The sequence below is a fragment of the Pectinophora gossypiella genome, chromosome 27 (assembly GCF_024362695.1).
Source record: "Pectinophora gossypiella chromosome 27, ilPecGoss1.1, whole genome shotgun sequence".
Classification (NCBI taxonomy): Eukaryota; Metazoa; Arthropoda; class Insecta; order Lepidoptera; family Gelechiidae; genus Pectinophora; species Pectinophora gossypiella.
Window position 1 is genome coordinate 4,255,041 of NC_065430.1, and position 19,833 is coordinate 4,274,873.

General features: G+C 39.0%; 3 protein-coding genes across 7 annotated transcripts in view; 1 reads left to right on the plus strand and 2 right to left on the minus strand.

The window, feature by feature from the left end:
• Window positions 1-5,835: 5,835 nt before the first annotated feature.
• LOC126378892 (zinc finger protein 557-like) lies at window positions 5,836-13,434 on the minus strand. Of its 2 annotated transcripts, none has more exons than XM_050027389.1 (8): window positions 13,245-13,434; window positions 12,931-13,051; window positions 12,124-12,198; window positions 10,566-10,856; window positions 9,910-10,024; window positions 9,037-9,191; window positions 7,965-8,121; window positions 5,836-7,613 (listed from the first exon to the last, which is right to left on the minus strand). In XM_050027389.1, exons 1-8 carry the CDS (start codon window positions 13,362-13,364, stop codon window positions 7,178-7,180), a joined length of 1,470 nt encoding a protein of 489 aa, XP_049883346.1. In that variant the 5' UTR covers window positions 13,365-13,434; the 3' UTR covers window positions 5,836-7,177. The 2 variants fall into 2 exon arrangements, with proteins under 2 accessions (XP_049883346.1, XP_049883344.1); XM_050027387.1 differs by having other exon boundaries at window positions 12,124-12,261.
• Window positions 13,435-14,277: 843 nt separating this feature from the next.
• On the minus strand, window positions 14,278-17,865 carry LOC126378974 (proteasome subunit alpha type-2). The gene is made up of 6 exons (XM_050027538.1): window positions 17,753-17,865; window positions 17,492-17,568; window positions 17,158-17,256; window positions 15,328-15,484; window positions 14,970-15,125; window positions 14,278-14,496 (listed from the first exon to the last, which is right to left on the minus strand). Exons 1-6 carry the CDS (start codon window positions 17,791-17,793, stop codon window positions 14,322-14,324), a joined length of 705 nt encoding a protein of 234 aa, XP_049883495.1. The 5' UTR covers window positions 17,794-17,865; the 3' UTR covers window positions 14,278-14,321.
• Window positions 17,866-18,084: 219 nt separating this feature from the next.
• LOC126378947 (uncharacterized) overlaps window positions 18,085-19,833 on the plus strand; it is a 119,105-nt gene continuing 117,356 nt past the window's right edge. For all 4 annotated transcript variants that reach the window (XR_007568204.1, XR_007568206.1, XR_007568205.1 and 1 more), the window contains exon 1: window positions 18,085-18,457. Coding sequence is in view for 1 of the 4 variants with exons in the window: in XM_050027496.1 (XP_049883453.1) it covers window positions 18,160-18,457 (298 nt within the window). In the remaining 3 variants the exon portion in view is untranslated. The remainder of the gene's footprint in view (window positions 18,458-19,833) is intronic.

Genomic DNA, 19,833 nt, shown 5'->3' on the forward strand with positions numbered 1-19,833 from the left:
AGTGTAGGTAACTATGTTACCTACTGAATAAAGATATTTTTGAATTTGAATAAAAAACTCACTAAATGGACATAAGACATTGCAGGCTGAGTCACGTAAATAGTCCTAAAACTAAGTTAGTCGTTACATGAGCCATGTCAGGGGCCTTTGGTGGCTCACTGAGGGACTTTCTACGTTTCAAAAACAAAAGATGGGCTGTACGGTCACGAGCATTAATATGTATACACTTTGGTACCATGTCACATTAACTTTTTTGACAAATTGAACTGTAAGTCTCACTAAATGTCAAATATGTTAGTGCGACAGAGTCCTAAAGTGGGTACATTATATTGCTCATGACTGTACAGATGTTCCTTCGTTTAACCTTCTAATTTCATGGACAACAAATATAATGCATCTTTTATCTTTGTTTTTGGGTATAAATTGATGACCCTTTTTATTACACCCAGGCACAATACATCTTTCACCCATTATTAGGTATTCTGATCAAAATAAAGAGAAGTAATATAAGTAGCAACATAATTCTACACGTAATGTGGTCCAAATATCAAGAAACAATTATTTTTGTAAGTATATGTGTTAGAATGTGTGTGGATTGATTATTTCACCACTCGTAGACTGTATTAAAGAAACGCTGATTGTTTTGCCACTATAATTCAGTAATAGTAGATAATTACAAAGGTTATAAACTCGTCCGACAATAAGAGAAGATCGATGAATACAAACAAAAATAATTTAAAAATAGTAAAGAATTAATATTTTTTATAACCTTTTTTTAAAGGTATTTTTATGTTGCAAATTGTCAACAATATGCTTCTGCCATTACATTGTATTTTGGAATAATTATTAGAACATAGGTAATTATCACGTTAAAGCTGTACAACGCCATCTATATTGATTTTGGTGAACGTAGCCTGGAAAGTCGCTCATAGTAACCCTGACACCAGGGTTGATGAGGTTGGTCATTGGTCTCTGAACCCTCATAAATAAGAGCAACCTTGGGTTAAGCAAGCATGGAGAATGCTACACCGACAAGAGCGCGGCTCTTAAATTAGAAATCAGAAATCATTTATTCGCTTAGGATAGGTAGGTACAGTCACAATATGGTATAAAGCAGTGTTACAGCATCTCTATCCTGCTAATTCGATGAAGCAAACTCCACTCCCAGAGACAAACCGAGAAATTGGTTTTGTGGGGTTTTTATTGTATCAATATTTTTTGTGTCGTTATAAAAAATAAACATTTTACTTACTTAAAAGTGGTCTAAACCTCGTATACGTGGTCTAATCCCCGTAGACGTGGTCTAAACCCCGTTTAGAAGGTTTAATCCCATCCCTAAATATATTTCAAGTGGATTTCGCGCTCAATTCACCGAGGACGCTTCATTTGTGATATGATAAGCACGTACAGCCATAAACACAAGTTATTAAAAAATTAAAACTCCTTACCACTTCGCATAACAGTGTGATATTTAACAAAGTTTCAAATAAAGTCGAAAATCGGTTGTATTTTTAAGAGTTTAAATGTGAACGCTGTGTTGATAGTTGTATAGATAAAGGTTTATCAATATTTGTTAGTGTGGATTACGTAAAAATTGTGCTCAAAATGTGATTATACGAAATAACTTACATAAATATAAATATTTGAATATGTCTGTTTGTATGTCCAGGTGATAGCTCACTTATCTTTCTTTATAACGTACACATCGTCTCGCCATTATTCAAACAGAACCATTTACTCTAGTTAGTATTTTAATTTTATAATTGTAGGGTCTGCGTGACAACCGCGCCGCGCGCGGCGCGAGTTATATCGAGCCGTTCGACCAATAGCCGTTTGACGTCCATCATTCCACCAAGTCCATTCCATCTGAGGACATCCAGACGTACGGCAGGTTACCATCCTTACTTGGTTGACATACCACCAATCCGCACCAAGCACTTCGCTTCATCCTTGGCTGGAAACACCGACGTGTTTCCTGTATCTTTTCTGGGTAAGCTCGTTCCAACGTCGATCTCTTCTTCTCCTCGTGGAAGAACGAAGTCAAGAGCAAACCCAACTTAATTAAAAAAAAAATCTACGTAGATTGCATTCGTATCGTTTATTGGTCGAAGCGCTCAATATAATACGCGCGGTTTTCATGCAGACCCGGCTGGATCATAAATGATTATCGCGTGCTCAGCGGTGAAGAGAAACATCGTGAGGAAACTCACACTCCCGAGAAATGCATTTTCCGAGGTATGCCTATGACCATGGTGGTCTAACCTGGTCAGACAGGCAGTTGCTTCTGTAAACGTTTTTTCGATTCTGCTCCGCACCACCCAAATACCCTGGTAGTTGCGGCTTCCGAATACATCCCGCTTAGGGACGGTACTGCAAAGTATCAGCGTCCGAAGGAAATCTACAATAAGTCACGTCAAAAAAAAAAGCTTCTGTAAAAATCCGGACCTGTCAAATCTTCAGGTTAGGTAAGCGGACCCTGTGAATAACGGGATAATTCTTGGGAATGATGTATATTCATGTATTATATTTATATTATACTAAATATACACACCTCTATTAACAATCTACCGACCCCGCCGGCGTGGTCGACGATTTCCCTCATTCAGCGCTTATCGCTATCGACCCACTAGGGTCGATTAATTCTTTCAAATATTTTTCCTCTCAGACGACGCCCTGAGCCGAGGTTCGCGCCCAACTGGGCACCCTCAGGCCTGTTGTCTTAAACGTTGTACCGGGTGAAAGCCTTCAGCGCTCCCCATTTGTTCGGCCAAGTAGTTAATGCCATCTGCGGCAAATCTACAATAAATCAGGTAAAAAAAAAACTTAACAATCATTTCTTGAAATCACTGTCTCCATACGACGTGATTATAATTATAATCCTTTCTAGATTAGATATAACACTTAAGTACTTTCCTACCTAACTGCATAGATTTGCGTAACATTTTATCTAAAATTATTGACTTAATCAACCAGGGCAACCTCCATTTCTGTAAAACAATTCGTTAGTTTTATCTATCTATCTATAATCTTTAATTTATAATGTTGTTGATTCCAATAGTCACGAGTACTATTAATGCAAAGACCTTGTATTAATGTAACACTTTGATACCACATCACATTAACTTTTTTGATAAATTAAACCCTAAAGTCTCATTCTTCTTCTATCGTGTGGGTTTCGAGGTGAATTACCAACCTCATCAACCCTGGTTAGGGTTGCTATTGAGCTGCCAAAGGCCCCTGACATGACTCATGTAACGACTACGTACTTACATCAGTAAGTAGTAACCGGGACCAAGGGCTTAACTAGCCTTCCGAAGCACGGATCATCTTACTTTTTGGACAATCTGGCCCCTGACATGACTCATGTAACGACTACGTACTTACATTAGTAAGTAGTAACCGGGACCAAGGGCTTAACTAGCCTTCCGAAGCACGGATTATCTTACTTTTTGGACAATCAGGTGTCCTGTAATGTTCTAAGCAAACTAGGGATCACAAAGTGATTTTTGTGATATGTCCCCACCATGATTCGAACCCAGGACCTCCGGATCGTGAGCCCAACGCTCAACCACTGGACCACGGAGGCCGTTTACACTTCGGAGACTTATACACTTTGATACCATGTCACATTAACTTTTCTGACAAATTAAACCGTAAGTCTCATTAAATGTCAAATACGATAGTGTGACAGGTTTCTAAAGTGGGTACATACACACCCATATAATTTTATTTTAAGTTATACCTGTGTAACAGCCTCTGTGGTCTAGAGGTTAGAGCGTTAGGCTCACGATCTGGAGGTCCGGGTTCGATTCCCGATGGGGACATTGTCGAAATCACTTTGTGAGACTGTCCTTTGTTTGGTAAGGACTTTTCAGGCTTGAATCACCCGATGATTGTCCGAAAAAGTAAGATGATTCCGTGCTTCGGAGGGCACGTTAAGCCATTGGTTCCGGCTATTAGCCGTAAAAACACCTCCACACATTGGGAACTTTCCCACAATGCGAAAATTATATACTTTTGCGATGGAAAATTCCACTTGATATTAACTCAGAATAATCAGATGAATCATCCCTCTCAGTATTCGTTACGATGACACTTACACCCCGTACAAGTACATACGGTAACCATATAAGTAGGTATGGGTGTTAGTGACACCGTAACGAATACTGAAGGGGATGGTTCAGACCATGATTCTGAGTTGATATGAAGTGGAATTTCGTGTCAAAAAATTCATGAAAATTTTTCTTTTCTTTTTAATTATTTTCCAATCCATACTTTTGCGACGGAAATTTCTACTTGATATCAACTCAGAATCATGGCCTGAACCACCCCTCAAAGTTTTCGTTACGATGTCACTAACACCCTGTATTATTTTTTTTCTTTTTTTTTATACGTATATTGTTATCCAAATCTTACTCATCGTCTGTTTATGAATGTATTATTATTCTAGATTTTATATTTTATCTTCTAATACTTATCACTGACAATGATAAAGATAAAGACACGCCAAGGCTTAGTATATTTCGTTGTTTGAGTATTCCGTATGTAATTTTACGTAATAATAATAAAAATAATAAAATTTTAATTTAATTTTGGTTTTTTATTTATTTTATTTTTAATTCATTTATTTTTTTATTTTATTGTTCAGGTTATCAACGGCTTATATAGTATACATAGTAGTGATATAATATTTTAAGTAACAAGAAATGTGTAGGTATCACTTAGTTTACAATTATACATAGAAAAACCTTCGATATATTTATGTATATTATGATCGAAGTATGAAAGAGGAGCTCGGTGGCGCAGCGGTAAACGCGCTCAGTCTGCGATTGTTGAAGTTAAGCAACTTTCACAAAGGCCGGTCATAGGATGGGTAACCACAAAAAAAGTTTTCATCTCGAGCTCCTCCGTGCTTCGGAAGGCACGTTAAGCCGTTGGTCCCGGCTGCATTAGCAGTCGTTAATAACCATCAATCCGCACTGGGCCCGCGTGGTGGTTTAAGGCCCGATCTCCCTATCCATCCATAGGGAAGGCGCGTGCCCCAGCAGTGGGGACGTTAATGGGTTGATGATGATGAGGAAACAAACAAAAATTAGGAAAATTATGCCTGGTGTTGGTCACCATTTCCCATGAACAATCATGAATGAATGAACAAACCTGTTACTACTACATGCACCCACAGAAAATAAACTTCAATATCAATATGCACACATAGCGAGGAGAACCGATGGCCGATGGGGCGGAAAGGTTCTAGAATGGTGACCACGTGTCGGACGACGCTCAGTGGGTAGGCCCGCTACAAGGTGGACCGACGATCTGGCGAAGGTCGCTGGAAGCCGCTGGATGCGGGCAGCGCAGGACCGATCGTCGTGGAGATCCTTGGGGGAGGCCTATGCCCAGCAGTGGGCGTCGTACGGCTGATGATGATGATGATCAATATGCAACTATTATTTTTTTATATGCCTCTGCCTTTAACATTATATTTTTTATATTTTTAAATTATTTTTTTAAATTATTTTTTTAAATTATTTACACACAAACACACACACACTAATATATATACATACACATACACACAAACACAATTAACATACAAAATGCATGTTTATTTGTTCTTATTTAACCACAGTTTATTGTCAAATAAATTCAGTTTAACAATGGTCTGCCTAAACCGACGTTATAAAAGATGTAATTGCTGAACACTGCTCCCTGAGATACAGGTCTCCTAGTTCAGGTAGCAGGGCTATACTTCTGTAGCATTTGTGTGTCCTAGCTGTAGTACCCAATGTTGTGTCGATCTTTTTCTATGACAATAAACAATTATTTTTTTATTAATTTTATTATTTTTTTAAATACGTATTATGTACTTCGAGCAACGGAAAAAATAGGTAATTGTCACGATAAATCTATACAGCGCCATCTATTTTTTATTTTTTTTAGTGGACAGTCCCTCATTTGCAATAGACCTCTTTTAAACAGATACCAATCTCATTTGTTATCATGTTTTGTGTTTGCGTCAAAGCCATACTAACATACATACTTTATCTACCCGATTAGTATCATACCACGACACTTATCTACCTGACAATCAGATATGTGCCGTTCCGGGCAATATTTTCACTTTGAGAACATTCCCTATAGTTAATTAGTTAGTGGGCTCTGTTTTCCGCATTTGAAAAAGAAAAGCACCCAGTGTCCTTACTAATAAGTGTTACCGACTTTTGCCACCGACGCCAGCGCCACTGCCCGGACATGATCATTATTTTATACATTTAGTTAATTACCTATTTTATTTGGATTGTCATACATTAATTATTTACTTTAATTACTTAATTCGATTAATGAAAATATAAGTAGTAATATTAGCTCAGGTTACAGTTAAAAATACAGGGTGTTAGTGACATCGTAACGAAAACTTTGAGGGATGACTCAGGCCATAATTCTGAGTTGATATCAAGTGGAATTTTCCGTCGCAAAAGTATGGAACGGAAAATAATTTAAATAAGCTCTAAAATTTTCATGACTTCTCCGACAGGAAATTCCACTTGATATCGACTCAGAATCATGGTCTGAATCATCCCCTTCAGTATTCGTTACAGTGTCACTAACACCCATACCTACTTGTATGGCTACTGTATGTACTTGTATGGGGTGTAAGTGACATCGTAACGAATACTGAGAGGGATGATTCAGCTGATTATTCTGAGTTAATATCAAGTGGAATTTTCCATCGCAAAAGTATAGAATTGAAAATAATTTAAAAAAGCTAAAAAAATAACATGAATTTTGCGACGGAAAACTCCACTTGATATTAACTCAGAATCATGGTCTGAATCATCCCTCTGAGTATTCGTTACGATGTCACTAACACCCTGTATAATATGGGACATTGTTATGATTCTAAAAAGTAAGTAAGGTGGGGTTGATATCTGATTGGTGTTAAAAAAACTGTCCGTAACCGTCATTCCATTTTGAGCACAATAACAAGGTGTTACTCTGTAAAAATAGATCCATTTATACATTTGTTAAGAGTATTATTTGGCCATCCTCGACCCACTGTCCGTAACATAAGAGTTTTTACAACGGGAACTTTCCCGCTTCTGGAAAAAAACCTGTGGACGCATGCTGGTGCTCCACCTGCTGCGAGTATAAATAAATATGTAAATCATTCAATGACTTAATAAAATATTTCATAATGATACAATACTGGGTTTTGAGATTCATCAACATTCATGAATTGATCGTTTACTATAACACCTTCTTTAATCACTTTGTCCTCTAAAATTTCCACTTTGGAACCCCCAGCACAACTTTCATCCACTTTAGCTTGAGTAATATTCACTTTAGACTGTGTACAACTCGCTTCGGCTTGTGTATTGTTCACTTTACTGTGTATATTTTCCACTTTATGTCCCATTATTTCCACTTTGGACTGTATATTTTCCACTTTAGACTCTTTTCGTGTTGTATTCTGCTTTTCGCGACTATGTGTCGTCATGTGTGTCGTTAAGGTGCATTTTTGCACAAATCTCTTCCCGCATACATCACAACAAAAGCGTTTATCGCCTAAATGTGTTTTTAAGTGGACTATTAAGGCTTTCTTCCGTGGATAACTAAAAAGATAAAAAAATATTATAAATTAGTGTTCTAATGGCCTCCTAGGGCCAATGGTTGAGCGTTGGGCTCGCAATCCAGCGGTCCCGGGTTCGAATCCCTGTTGGGACATATCACAAAAATCACTTCGGTTTGGTTAGGACATTGCAGACTCATCACCCGAATGTTTGAGTGTAAGATCCGTGCTTCGGAAGGCAAGTTAAACATGTTAAAAATGCAAAAAAAAAAACAAAAAAACAACTGGCTTCGTCCAAAACTACCTACTCCAGAAGCCCACTCCGGACCGCTTCCGTCTCAAAGCTACCCAGTTATTCTAGCTAGTTAGTTAGTTTGCTAGTTTTTATTCTTACCTCTTGTTACAGAATGTGCATTTAAACGGGGTTTCCCCCGAGTGTACCGTCAGATGTCCAACTAGGTCCTCCTTATGATAGTACGCCGCTTCGCAATGCGCGCAAAAATGTCGTTTTATTTTTAAATGCTTATACTTCATGTGGTTTTTGAGGGAGCCTGTGGAAGAGAGGGGATACCATCAAAATCATCACCAGCCCATTAACGTCCCCACTGCTGGGGCACGGGCCTTCCCTATGGATGGATAGGGAGATCGGGCCTGAAACCATCACGCGGGCCCAGTGCGAATTGATGGTTATTAACGACTGCTAATGCAGCCGGGACCAACGGTTTAACGTGCCTTCCGAAGCACGGAGGAGCTCGCGATGAAAACTTTTTTTTTTGTGGTCACCCATCCTGACTGGCCTTTGCGAAAGCTTAACTTCAACAATCGCAGACCGAGCGCGTTTACCGCTGCGCCACCGAGCTCCTCAACCAGAAAACCAGGTATGCTTAAAACTGACAGCTAGCATTTCAAGGTTAGCCCAGCTGACGTCATCCCACGCTACGTTGCCATTTCATAAAAAATAAATTACCCACGTCCAATGTTTTTAATTTACTTTGCGAGGAAATTTTCTACTTTTAGTAAAAAAAATATGTACAGTTCAAGTAATAGTCTCCACCAACCCGCAGTGGAGCAGCGTGGTGGAGTATGCTCCATACCCCCTCCGGTTGATTGAAGGGAGGCCTGTGCCCAGCAGTGGGACGTATATAGGCTGTTTATGTTATGTTATGTCAAGTAATAGTACTTAATTAAATACTTTTGTCAGTAATTCTATATCAATAGTAAAATTTACGTCCTTGGAATGTTGGAGATACCAATGAATATGCATACATACATAAACTCACGCCCGTAATCCCAAATGGGGTGGGCAGAGCCACAAGTAATCAAAGACAACTTGCAGCCACTGTTGATACGAAGTCCTAAGATGGATATGATGAACCTTATGGTGATAAGGGATCAGCCTATCGCCCATAACATTAGTCCATCATGTTAATGAATATGAACCAATGAATATGAATAATTGAAAATACTTGAAGTGATAAACTTGGTGTCGCACTGGGTACACGCAAACGCGGCGTCCTCGTTATGCGCGTTGAGGGCGTGTCGTGCGCGCTGGGACAGCGTACGGAACCGTGCGCCGCACAAGCCACATGAGTATGTTGCCCCTTCTGTGTGCTTGTATTTTCTGAAAAAAAAAAAAAAAAAAACTGGACTTGTATCAATTAAAGCTGCCGTGGTCTAGTGGTGAAGCGTTGGGTCCACGATCTGGAGGTCCCGGGTTCGAATCTCGAATGTAAGATCCGTGCTTCGGAAGGCACGCCATTGGTCCCGGTTACTCCTTACTGATGTAAGTACGTAGTCGTAACGTGAGCCATGTCAGGGAAGGGCAGCCTTTGGCGGCTAAATAATAACCCTGACACCAGGGTTGATGAGGTCGGTAATCCACCTCATAACCCACACGATAATAGAATAGAATTGCGGAAGCATAGGTTTTAAACCTCATTTTTATCTGGAATGGAAGTAGCTTGCAGCTTTTTTTATTCTTTTAAAGAATGTCTAGGGCCCTTTGCCGAGGTTTTTCTTGCAGCTTCTTTTCCCCGGCTATACAGGTTGTGAGCTGCAGTAGTTTTAGGCGGATCAGACGTTCGTTATGTAAAAATTGACGATTCAAAGTGTAACTATGTTACCTACTGAATAAAGATATTATTGATTTTTTTTTTTAATTAAGATGGGTTTGCTCTTGACTTCGTTCTTCCACAAGAAGAGATCGACGTTGGAACGAGCTTACCCAGAAAATGCCTATTCACCCGTGATTTAAAGGACCCCAGGTTATAAGAGTCAGTGAATTTGAATTTATCAGCTTGCAGCTTGTCACAGCTTGCCACTAGGAGCACGGATCATACCTGTGTGTTTGGTAGTTGCTATAGTTATTAAACTGCGCTCCACAATCCTCACAGTCGAATGGTCCTGCGTTATGGCAGTACTTATGTCTTTTCAGCCTCTTTTCTGTTGCGAACCCTGAAATTATAAAAAAAAATAACCACAAGATGTACTGAGTGGCTACGCTTCATCGAGCTTTCGGTTAGACGTGGAATACGTCCAAGTTATTGGAGATTCCCACAAGTACTTGCAGTATCCCCTAGTACTTGGAGTATCCCAAAATACTTGGAGTATCCCCAAATTCTTGGAGTATCCGCGAATACTTGCGAGTATCCCCAAATACTTGGAATATCCCAAAATACTTGGAGTATCCCCAAACACTTGAAGTATCCCCAAATACTTGGAGTATCCCCAAATACTTGAAGTATCCCCAAATATTTGAAGTATCCCCAAATACTTGGAGTATCCCCAAATACTTGAAGTATCCCCAAATATTTGAAGTATCCCCAAATACTTGGAGTATCCCCAAACACTTGGAGTATCCCCAAATACTTGAAGTATCCCCAAGTATTTAGAATATCCCCAAGTACTTGGAGCTTAAGGACCACAGCGTAGAAAAATCTGAAAAATATCACCCTAAAAGGAGAATCCAAGAAGATACGGAAAGAGGAATACATACCTTTCCCACAGACTTCACAAATATGATTTGGAAAATGTTTGTTCATATGAATATGGAAAGTGTAAACATTTGCCATAATTTCCATACAAATTCCACATTTCAAGTCGTCAGGAACTGCATACAACTCTTTAGAGAACTCTTTGGATGCAGACGGAGACACATGCTGGTCTCCTTCTAACGCTTTGATCGGGTTGTTGGCAAGAAAGCGACGGATGATGTCTCTCTGGTCTGTTATTTGCACATTCTCCAATTTGTTTTCTTTAATTTGCTTATGTGTAATTCGTTTCGGTTCTGTAAAAGGATTCTAATGAGGAATTTTCCAGGGTACTTTCCTAATTTTTATTTTTATTTTTAACGAGGCTTTGAACACCCTGAGTGATCATGCCAGCCTCATAGGTGCTTCCGTGTACCTATCCCTTAGACAAGGGATTGGTCAACCAGATAGTATAAACTAAAAGCCTTACTTGATAGTGGCTCTGCCAACCAGCAATTGACTTCTCCGTTGCCAAGAGACATCACACCTTGAGAGCGAAAAACCTTTCTTCTCACGTCTATATTCCGGGCACATTCCAACAAAACATGGTAAAGGTCATCGACCATATAACAGACATGGCGCAGAGGTGAAGGTTTAATACCCATTAAATGATAAAACTTTAAACATTTCCTTAAACACAATATGGATGGCGCTGTAAATACTTTCCTTCGTTTAACCATCTGCTTTGACAGACATATTTATGCATCTTACTCTTTGTTTTTGGTTATAAATTGGCCCCGATTCCTGCAGACACCGCCTAATTTTATTTTAAGTTATATCCGTCATTTTCATATCCGTCGAAAAGAACCCGGGCGAATCAAAAGGTACGTCGCTGGTATGCAATCCGTTTGACGTGCTGTCTACTTAACTGTGTCGGGTTATTGACGGATGTAAAATTTTTAGACGGTTGGTTTAGATTTGTGCTTAAAATTGACGTGTGTTCCATAAATTTTATGCTTGTCGATTACCCGTCCCTTTCCTTTTCGGCGGATAAGAAAATGACAGATATAACTTAAAATAAAATTAGATGGTGTTTACAGGAATTAGCACCAATGACAAAACAAATTATGAAATACATTTTTCTTTTTTTTTTAATTTTTTTCTTTTTTTTATTTCTTCAAGGAAAAGCTTTGTGTGTTGGAATGTGCCTGGAATTTAGACTTCAGAAGAAGGGTTTTTCACTCTCAATGTGTGAATTCCCTTGGCTGGTTAGCAGAGCCACTATCATGTAAGGCTTATAGTTTATATTATCTGGTTGACCAATCCTTTGCCTAAGGGAAACTACACGAAAGCACCTATGAGGCTGGCATGATCACTCAGGGTGTTCAAGACTCACTATTTTTTTTTTGATGGTTTTATCTTGCGATCAGTCTCATTGACTATAAACAGATGAGTTGGGTTTATATGCATGATGCTACTCCCAACGAAGTCAGTCCTTTCTTTGAAGTCATTCGGCCTGACTGTCCTTATCGAAAATGTCTCGATTTCATTAAAAATTAGAAAAAATACCATTCCAGCCCTTACCTGCTTTACTGTCAGCATCATTACTCTGTAACAGTACGTCCTTGCCGAGTGTCCTCAATATGTCCTGCTCCGCATCTGTACATATTTTTGGCACTTTCTCGATTATCAGATTGCCATCTGTTTTATGCAGATTTATTACTGAAATTAATTGTAATATCAACTTGAACTGGTGTGGGTGAATGAAACAAATGATTGTGGAGGAAGCAAGAGAAATGTGTCAGGATTCAGGATCGAAGTAAATGGAATTCCATAGTCTGTGCTTACCCTGGTGGGAAATACGCGTAAGTTTATGTATATATTTTACTACATTAACAGCATAGTCAAGTCTATTCTTAAATGACTTCACTGATGGTGCACTGATCACTGACTCTGGAAGTTTATTCCATGAATGCACTACGCGTTGGGGTCTCTGCTTATCCCAGTGGGAAATAGGCGTGAGTTTATGTATGTAATTTTAATAATAATCATATAATCTTTTCAGAGTGCAATAGGGCTCTAGCTTGAGTCAAATCCTCTCTAGACAAAAACAAACCACTGGGCGGGTGTTCAAATCTTGTAAAAAAAAATATAAAATTAAAAAATAATCACAGGCTAAAAAGTAAATAATTATTTGACTCTATGGGGTTGGTTAAAACTTTGTACTGATTTTTTTTTAAAACTACATTTTTATACAGGCTTTGAACACCCTGTTTTATTATGCCAGCCTCATAGATGCTTTCGGACATCATTTAGGCAAAGGATTGGTCGAACAGATAATATAAACTAAAAGCTTTACTTTCAGTTTGAAATAATATAAATAAAACTTACATCCTATCGTTTGTAAAGTATTGATACTGTCAAATACTTGATGTTTAAAATTGTGGGCTGCTCTTAACTTTACTGTACACTCCTTGCAGATATAGTCATCTTGTGATTCTTCTTGATTTGTCTGGAAGAAATATCTTTTTAGATAATTTTAAAGTATTAGTAGTATTTGTCCTACCCACAGTTAATTTAATTTATTCACTGAAAAACTTAGCGATATCAATATTTTCGCTAACCAGAAGTTAAGGCCAGTTTCTATTTAAACGAAATTATACATTTTAATATTTATTTATTAATAAAATTAATGAAAATCTTACCGATATTGCAAACAACTCTTTTAACAACTTTGCGAAGTTATTCTCAGTGTTTTTGTCACATAAAGTGCTCAAGTCATCTGTAGATAAGCAGCACAAACATAAATACGTATCTACAGACATTTTTACTGTTATTTATAATAGGAAAAATATATATTTTACAGGGTTTTTACGTGATTTTAAGGTTATTTCTTTATTTATAAGCTGTCAAAACATTTCTTTTTTTTTAATCTTTTCGAATGCATCGATCATTAGCTCGTACTGCCACATATGTTATTGTTTCAATATTTGGAAATAACCCTGCTAACAATATATACACAAACTGGAAGAAGTTTTAGCAATAAGGCTGCTTTGTTTATTCCTTTTTATGCAATAAAGAATTTGTCAAATCCAAGAAAAAGATCCATCCGCCATGAATTCGTGCTTAAAAAAGTATTCGGTTCGGGTTAAACTCGGAAACCACTGAATGGATTTGCATGCAGTTTTTACTATTGATATGCATTTCTCTAAGAATTCCGGTAACACGGAAACGCATTTATTCGTCCTGTGCATCTGGTATCCTCACAGTATAACGTGCGGCGGTAGATCTTTGAACACCAATGTTTAATCTTATTATTCTCTTATCTTACTTTCGGACAATCAGGTGATCAGCCTGCAATATCCTTATCAAACTAGAGATCACAAAGTGATTTTTGTATTAAGTCCATACCGGGATTCGAACCCCGCATCTCCGGATCGCGAGCCCAACGCTCAACCACTGGACCGCGGAGGCCGTTAGTAACGATAATAATATGCTACTATAGATAGGCATAGAATAAGAAATAATACTACGTATAGAACGGCGACTCTCCGCTCCCCACCAGCGCCTAAGCTAGGTTTACCTCACCCCCTTGAACAACATAGTTTAGACTTGAATCGTATAGCGTCGGACATCACACACACAGGTGCACGTGTACAATAACGTCAATGTGTGGTAACGTCAATCGTCAAGTGTCCGGGGTGCGCTATAAGGGTCGGCGTCCTAAATAAAACACTCTTTACAAATAACCATTACATTTTATTAGAAAACCGCTATAATTATTATGGGATGTTGGCGAGGTAGTCCTTCACGTGCGCGGGCTCCAGCCGCCGGAAGCCGCCGGCGTCGCAGATGCCCACCTCAATGTTGTGTGACGTCATCTGACCCTCGAAGCCTTCTTTCAGCGTCAGGATCGCCGTGTGAACCGCGTCGTCGAGCTCTAACTCTTCTGTGTACCTGTTGAGTAATAAATAAATAGAGTCACTGTGGTCCTGTGGCAGGGTCACTGTGGTCCTGTGGTAGGGTCACTGTTGTCCTGTGTTAGGGTCACTGTGGTCCTGTGGTAGGGTCACTGTTGTCCTGTGTTAGGGTCACTGTGGTCCTGTGGTAGGGTCACTGTTGTCCTGTGTTAGGGTCACTGTGGTCCTGTGGTAGGGTCACTGTGGTCCTGTGGTAGGGTCATTGTGGTCCTGTGATAGTCACTGCAGTCCTGTAATAGTCACTGTGGTCCTATCTATAAACTGGAATTCTTCTCAAATGATTTGCACCGATAAGTTATTAATTTATGTCAAGTGGTTTAACAGAAAGCTTAGTGAGTGTAGATTTGCACTTTTGACTACCCTATTGGGATACAGTCGTGAACTTATGTTATGTTTAAGAAAACTGCATCTAAAATTTGGGCTTTAAGACCCAGGATCTAAGTGTCTCACCGTTTCTCGAGGAAAGTCTTCCCGTTATTGAAGTTCTTGCCCATGGCGGTGGCTTTCCATGCGAAGTAGGCTCCGGAGGGGTCACATTGGAACAGGTACGGACGGTCGCTGTCCCACCCGCAGATCAACAGCGACACACCAAAGGGACGGACACCACTGAAATTTTTTATTTATTTATTTATAGCCTTTTTTCAGATCTGTACAATAACCAGGGGCCTGTTTTATAAAACTTAGAATTGTAAATTACAACGACAATGGAATTACGTAGCTAATTTGAAACTGCAAAATATTTGTGATCACTGTGCAATGTACATCAAATTGTCATTCCACCATTTTTAATACTGAACGTAAAACTTACCCCGACTGCGTGTACTCCTGCATGACAGTAGCGACCCGCTGCACCAGCTGCGCCGTGGGGATCGGCTCGTGGTACTGCAGGTAGTACTGCTGCGCCATCTTGCGGGCCTGCGTCACCAGCAGGCGGTAGTCAGGGCCCATGCCGGAGTACACCATCCCTGGGGAAGTAGAAATTAATTCAATCAATCAATCAAATATACTTTATTGCACACAACATACAAAACAAATTTACACACACGGACGAAAGATACAGTACACTCTGGCGGCCTTATTGCTAAGCAGCAATTTCTTCCAGGCAACCAGTGGAAAGGAAACATTATTACAATTTGGTGCGGGACAAAACCTGCCAAATATCAAACCTTGGTTTGATGGTGCGGGTCTGTCGAGGGGCACTTTAATTTCGGCATTTAGAGTTCGTTCTGGTCACATGCCACTTAATAAATTTTACTTTTTAATGAGGAAGAGGGACTCGCCCAATTGTACACGCTGTGGGACTGTCGAGGATCTTATGCATTTCTTGGTGGAGTGTGACCGGAACAAACAGATTAGAAGGAAATTCTACATGGAGGAGAGATTAGGCGAGAAACGGAAGTGAAAAAAAAAAACATCTTGTATAAAATAATTATGTAACTTGTCATTATATATAAAACCACTTTATTACCTATTTGTATTTTACATTTGAAATTCCTTAAAAAAATTCTATTTGTAACCGAAAGCGAAACTAACGGATAACCAGAAATAATTTATTATAAATATCCAATCCATATCTGAAACTTCATATCCATAATAACCCTGATATGTATCAGGGTAATATTATAAACTCATGTGTATTGGGGTAAACAGAGACTATGGAATTCCTGGATCCTGCTACACTTCTCACTACCCTAACACTATAACTGTAGGTATAATATTAATAAATATCTTTGATGCTATAGTATTTATTTATTAATATGGCACACATAAATAGCTCACCAAAGCACAATGTCAAAGATTAAGAATAACTCAGAGAGCCAAGCAAAGAAGTATCATAAAGAAAAGAAGAATCAATAAAATAAGTAATAAGAACTTTAGCTGATGTCACATACAAAATGAAACAGCTAAAATGGAAGTGGGTTGGACATACTATTAAAGGAGATAAATGGAGCAAAGTTGTTACACTATGGTACCCTAGAGGCCATAAGAGAAAGAGGGGTAGGCAATTTAAAAGGTGGGCCGACGAAATAATGTCAATGGCTGGTAACACTAAGACCTGCACCAGATTCGTGGATAACAAAAAAGAATGCAGAGAAATGGGGGAGGCCTTTGCCCGAGGCACACAGATTGAGTTATTGTAGATCGTAGATTAAGGGAAAACTTTAAAGCGTAACTTCTGTCGAAAAAAAGGCTATAAATAAATAGCACACATAAATAGTTACAGTTGTGAAAAAGTGTCATAAAACTATACCATAACTTTAAAACATGCATGCACATTCAGCCACTTGTTATAATTATAAGAATAAGAATAAAATAAATTCATTGTTAGTAACAATTTACATTTTGCTATAAGAACTAGATAATTATGAATATTACAAATACGGGCAAAATGAAATGGCTCAGCTTGTGCTGTGATAGAGCCGTGCTATGGCGCCATCCAGTCCTAGTTATTTTTTATTTATGTTAAACATAGGCCAGAAAGAGGAAGGGGAGGCTTTTGCCCATCAGTGGGACCTTGTAGGCTAGATTAGATTAGAAACATAGGGGGTAGGTTGCAGTAAACATATCAAAGAGAAGCTCAAAAGTAAAACTAATACCTACAATTTAATTTCGAAGATATTAACAAATTTCAACTTACCAATATGGTTTGTGATCATTTCAACTTTGTTCACACTGTGCTCATCATACAAAATGCTCTTGTGTTTGTTCTCAGTTGCAATAACGACTCCATTTGAGGCTGGAAATAAAAAAAAAACATTCTTCAGAAATCACACATATGCAGTGACTATGCAATATTGATACAAATGTAAGATATACACTTTGAATATGGTTGTTAGACGTAGTTATACAGGTTAGGCGGGGTTTTAAACCTATTATAGGTACGGAATTTTTCATCGTAAACCTGCAATTACAAAATAAAAGAAGTGTAAGAAAAGACGCCAGTATAACCTCAAATGAATTATAAATTTTACCTTTTATGCCGACAGAGGTGCCGCCGGCGGCTACAGCAGCTAAAGCATATTCGATTTGGACCAATTTACCAGAGGGGCTGGAAAAAAGAGGAAAAACAACTTATAAATTCACTAAAATTGTACACTTATTAGACAATGTAAAAAACCTGCTAAGTTTAGGGTAAAATAATCTTTTCAACTGGCACCCATGGAGTTCACAGATCACACTTGAATTATACACATGTTTTAGTACTAAATAGTGCGTAAATAAATTTATTTTACCTAAAAGTAGTGAGAGAAAAACTATAACGTTCAGACGCCATGATTACAAAGCAAATTGTCAAAATTTTACTCCGTCATGTTGGCATTATTTACAAAATGTCAAAGGGATGTTCATGAAAGCTCCACTATTTCTGTGAAAAAAATTGCCAGCCTTAAATAAAGGCCTCTTTACACTGACACGCATGTGAGTGATTCATTCGCATAAACGATCGATTCAGTTTATTCGGAGTTGATTATTTTTAGCATTATCTGTGCACTTCCGCTCACCTTTTCACTGATTGGTCGGTTATCAACCAATGAAACCGCAGAATCTACGCTCAATAATTTGACTGACATACATCGAAACATTTCGAGCTATTTATAATTTTAATGATCTTGCGTTGAAAACTAAAGTAAACAGCGTCGAAATGTTAGGAAACCTTCGCGGAGTTTCGCCGTTATCCGAAACGATGTCGGAGGGCACGTTGGAGAGAAACCGCGCAGAGAGAGCACTTATAACTAAAACACCCGCCCAAAGTCAGGTCTTCCTCAATAAATCTAACGTGAAGAATTATTCCGATAAAAATGGTAATGAAGTAAGCAAGAATGTGAGCAAGGGGCGCAAAACGTTTGCATTTTGGACGCTGGTGTGTCTGCTGTTTATACTGGCGATCGGAAATTTGGTTCTAACTTTCACCATTTTGGCTGTCTTGAGACTTGGACATGGTAAGTGTATTTCTTATTTATTTATATTTGCATGCCATATAGCCAAGACTGTGATAATATATTTCATTTTCCTTTTTCACCAACCAAGTTATCAGTATTGAAGTATTTCCGCTGTTTTCGCGGGCATTTAAAGGATCAAAATTAAAATTAAGAAAAACAGTCGTTTTAAATCGATAAAAATGGTTGATTTCGGTATTAAACGGCTTTTTAGTTATAAACTGATTGGTTTAAATGGTTTTAAACCGGCCTTACTTCTATAATCACGCCTATTTCCCAGTGGGTTACGCAGAGACCATAGGTTTTGACCATAGCCTGTTGTCTTAAACGTTGTACCGGGTGAGAGCCTTCAGCACTCCCCATTTTCCCGGCCAAGTAGTTAATGCCATTTCCGGCAAATCTACTATAAGTCACGTCTAAAAAAAAGATCTTTCTATAAGTAATCGTTAAAATTGTATGGGAAATCCGGTCCACCAAACCTCCTTGCTGCCCATGGCATATAAAAAAATATATATTCAAGTCTTCATACCTACATGCTCGTTGGTGGAAAGCAGCTGGATTCCCTGGTAGTTGTCTTCCGAAAACATCCCGCTTAGGGACGGTACTGAGCATCGGCGTAAGAAGAACGCAATATACGATCCTAACGACCAGATTACTCTAGCTATAGAGGCAGCCAATCAGCTCGCGACAACAAACACTTCAGGATTGATACCGAGCCGGTGTGCGACGATTTCCCTCATTCAGCGCTTATCGCTATCGACCCACTAGGGTCGATTAACTCTTTCAAATAATCTTCTCAGATGACGCCCTGAGCCGAGGTTCGCGCCCAACTGGGCACCCTCAGGCCTGTTGTCTTAAACTTTGTACCGGGTGAGAGCCTTCAGCACTCCCCATTTATCCGGCAAAGTAGTTAATGCCGTTTGCGGCAAATCGACAATAAGTCACGTAAGAAAATCCCGTAACCCTTACCTTAAACATAGAATAAGGAATAATACTACATATAGAACGGCAACTCTGCTCCCCACCAGCGTCTGAGCGAGGTTTACCTCACCCCTCGAACATAGCAATCGTATGACGTCAGACGTCACACACACAGGTGCGCGTGTACGATAACGTCAATGTGTAGTGTCTGTGTAAAACGAGGTTGTTTGTATGAAGTGTCCGGGGTGTAAACCTGGTTCCAGATTCTAGCCGACAAGCGCGAGAAGTGACACAGACATGAAAGGGCCGATTTACCACCTGTACCATCTAATAACCCTCTACAATGCCAGTCGTGCGGCCGCTACTGTCGCTCTCGCATCGGACTTTACAGCCATTTTAAAAGCTGCCACAGAAACGCTGTTTGAATCATCTGATAAAGATGTAAAGGCCTGAGATGA

Excerpts from the sequence above, each read along its gene's own strand:
- LOC126378974 (XM_050027538.1), bottom strand. The coding sequence starts at position 17,793 with ATGGCGTCTGAACGTTATAGTTTTTCTCTCACTACTTTTAG. Across the intron at positions 15,485-17,157 it reads AATGATCACAAACCATATTG|GGATGGTGTACTCCGGCATG; the intron begins GTAAGTTGAAAT and ends CTACTTCCCCAG. Across the intron at positions 14,497-14,969 it reads AAGACTTTCCTCGAGAAACG|GTACACAGAAGAGTTAGAGC; the intron begins GTGAGACACTTA and ends ATTACTCAACAG.
- LOC126378892 (XM_050027387.1), bottom strand. The coding sequence starts at position 13,364 with ATGTCTGTAGATACGTATTTATGTTTGTGCTGCTTATCTACAGATGAC. Across the intron at positions 9,192-9,909 it reads AGCAACTACCAAACACACAG|AAAATACAAGCACACAGAAG; the intron begins GTATGATCCGTG and ends TTTTTTTTTCAG. Across the intron at positions 7,614-7,964 it reads TGCACATTCTGTAACAAGAG|TTATCCACGGAAGAAAGCCT; the intron begins GTAAGAATAAAA and ends TTATCTTTTTAG.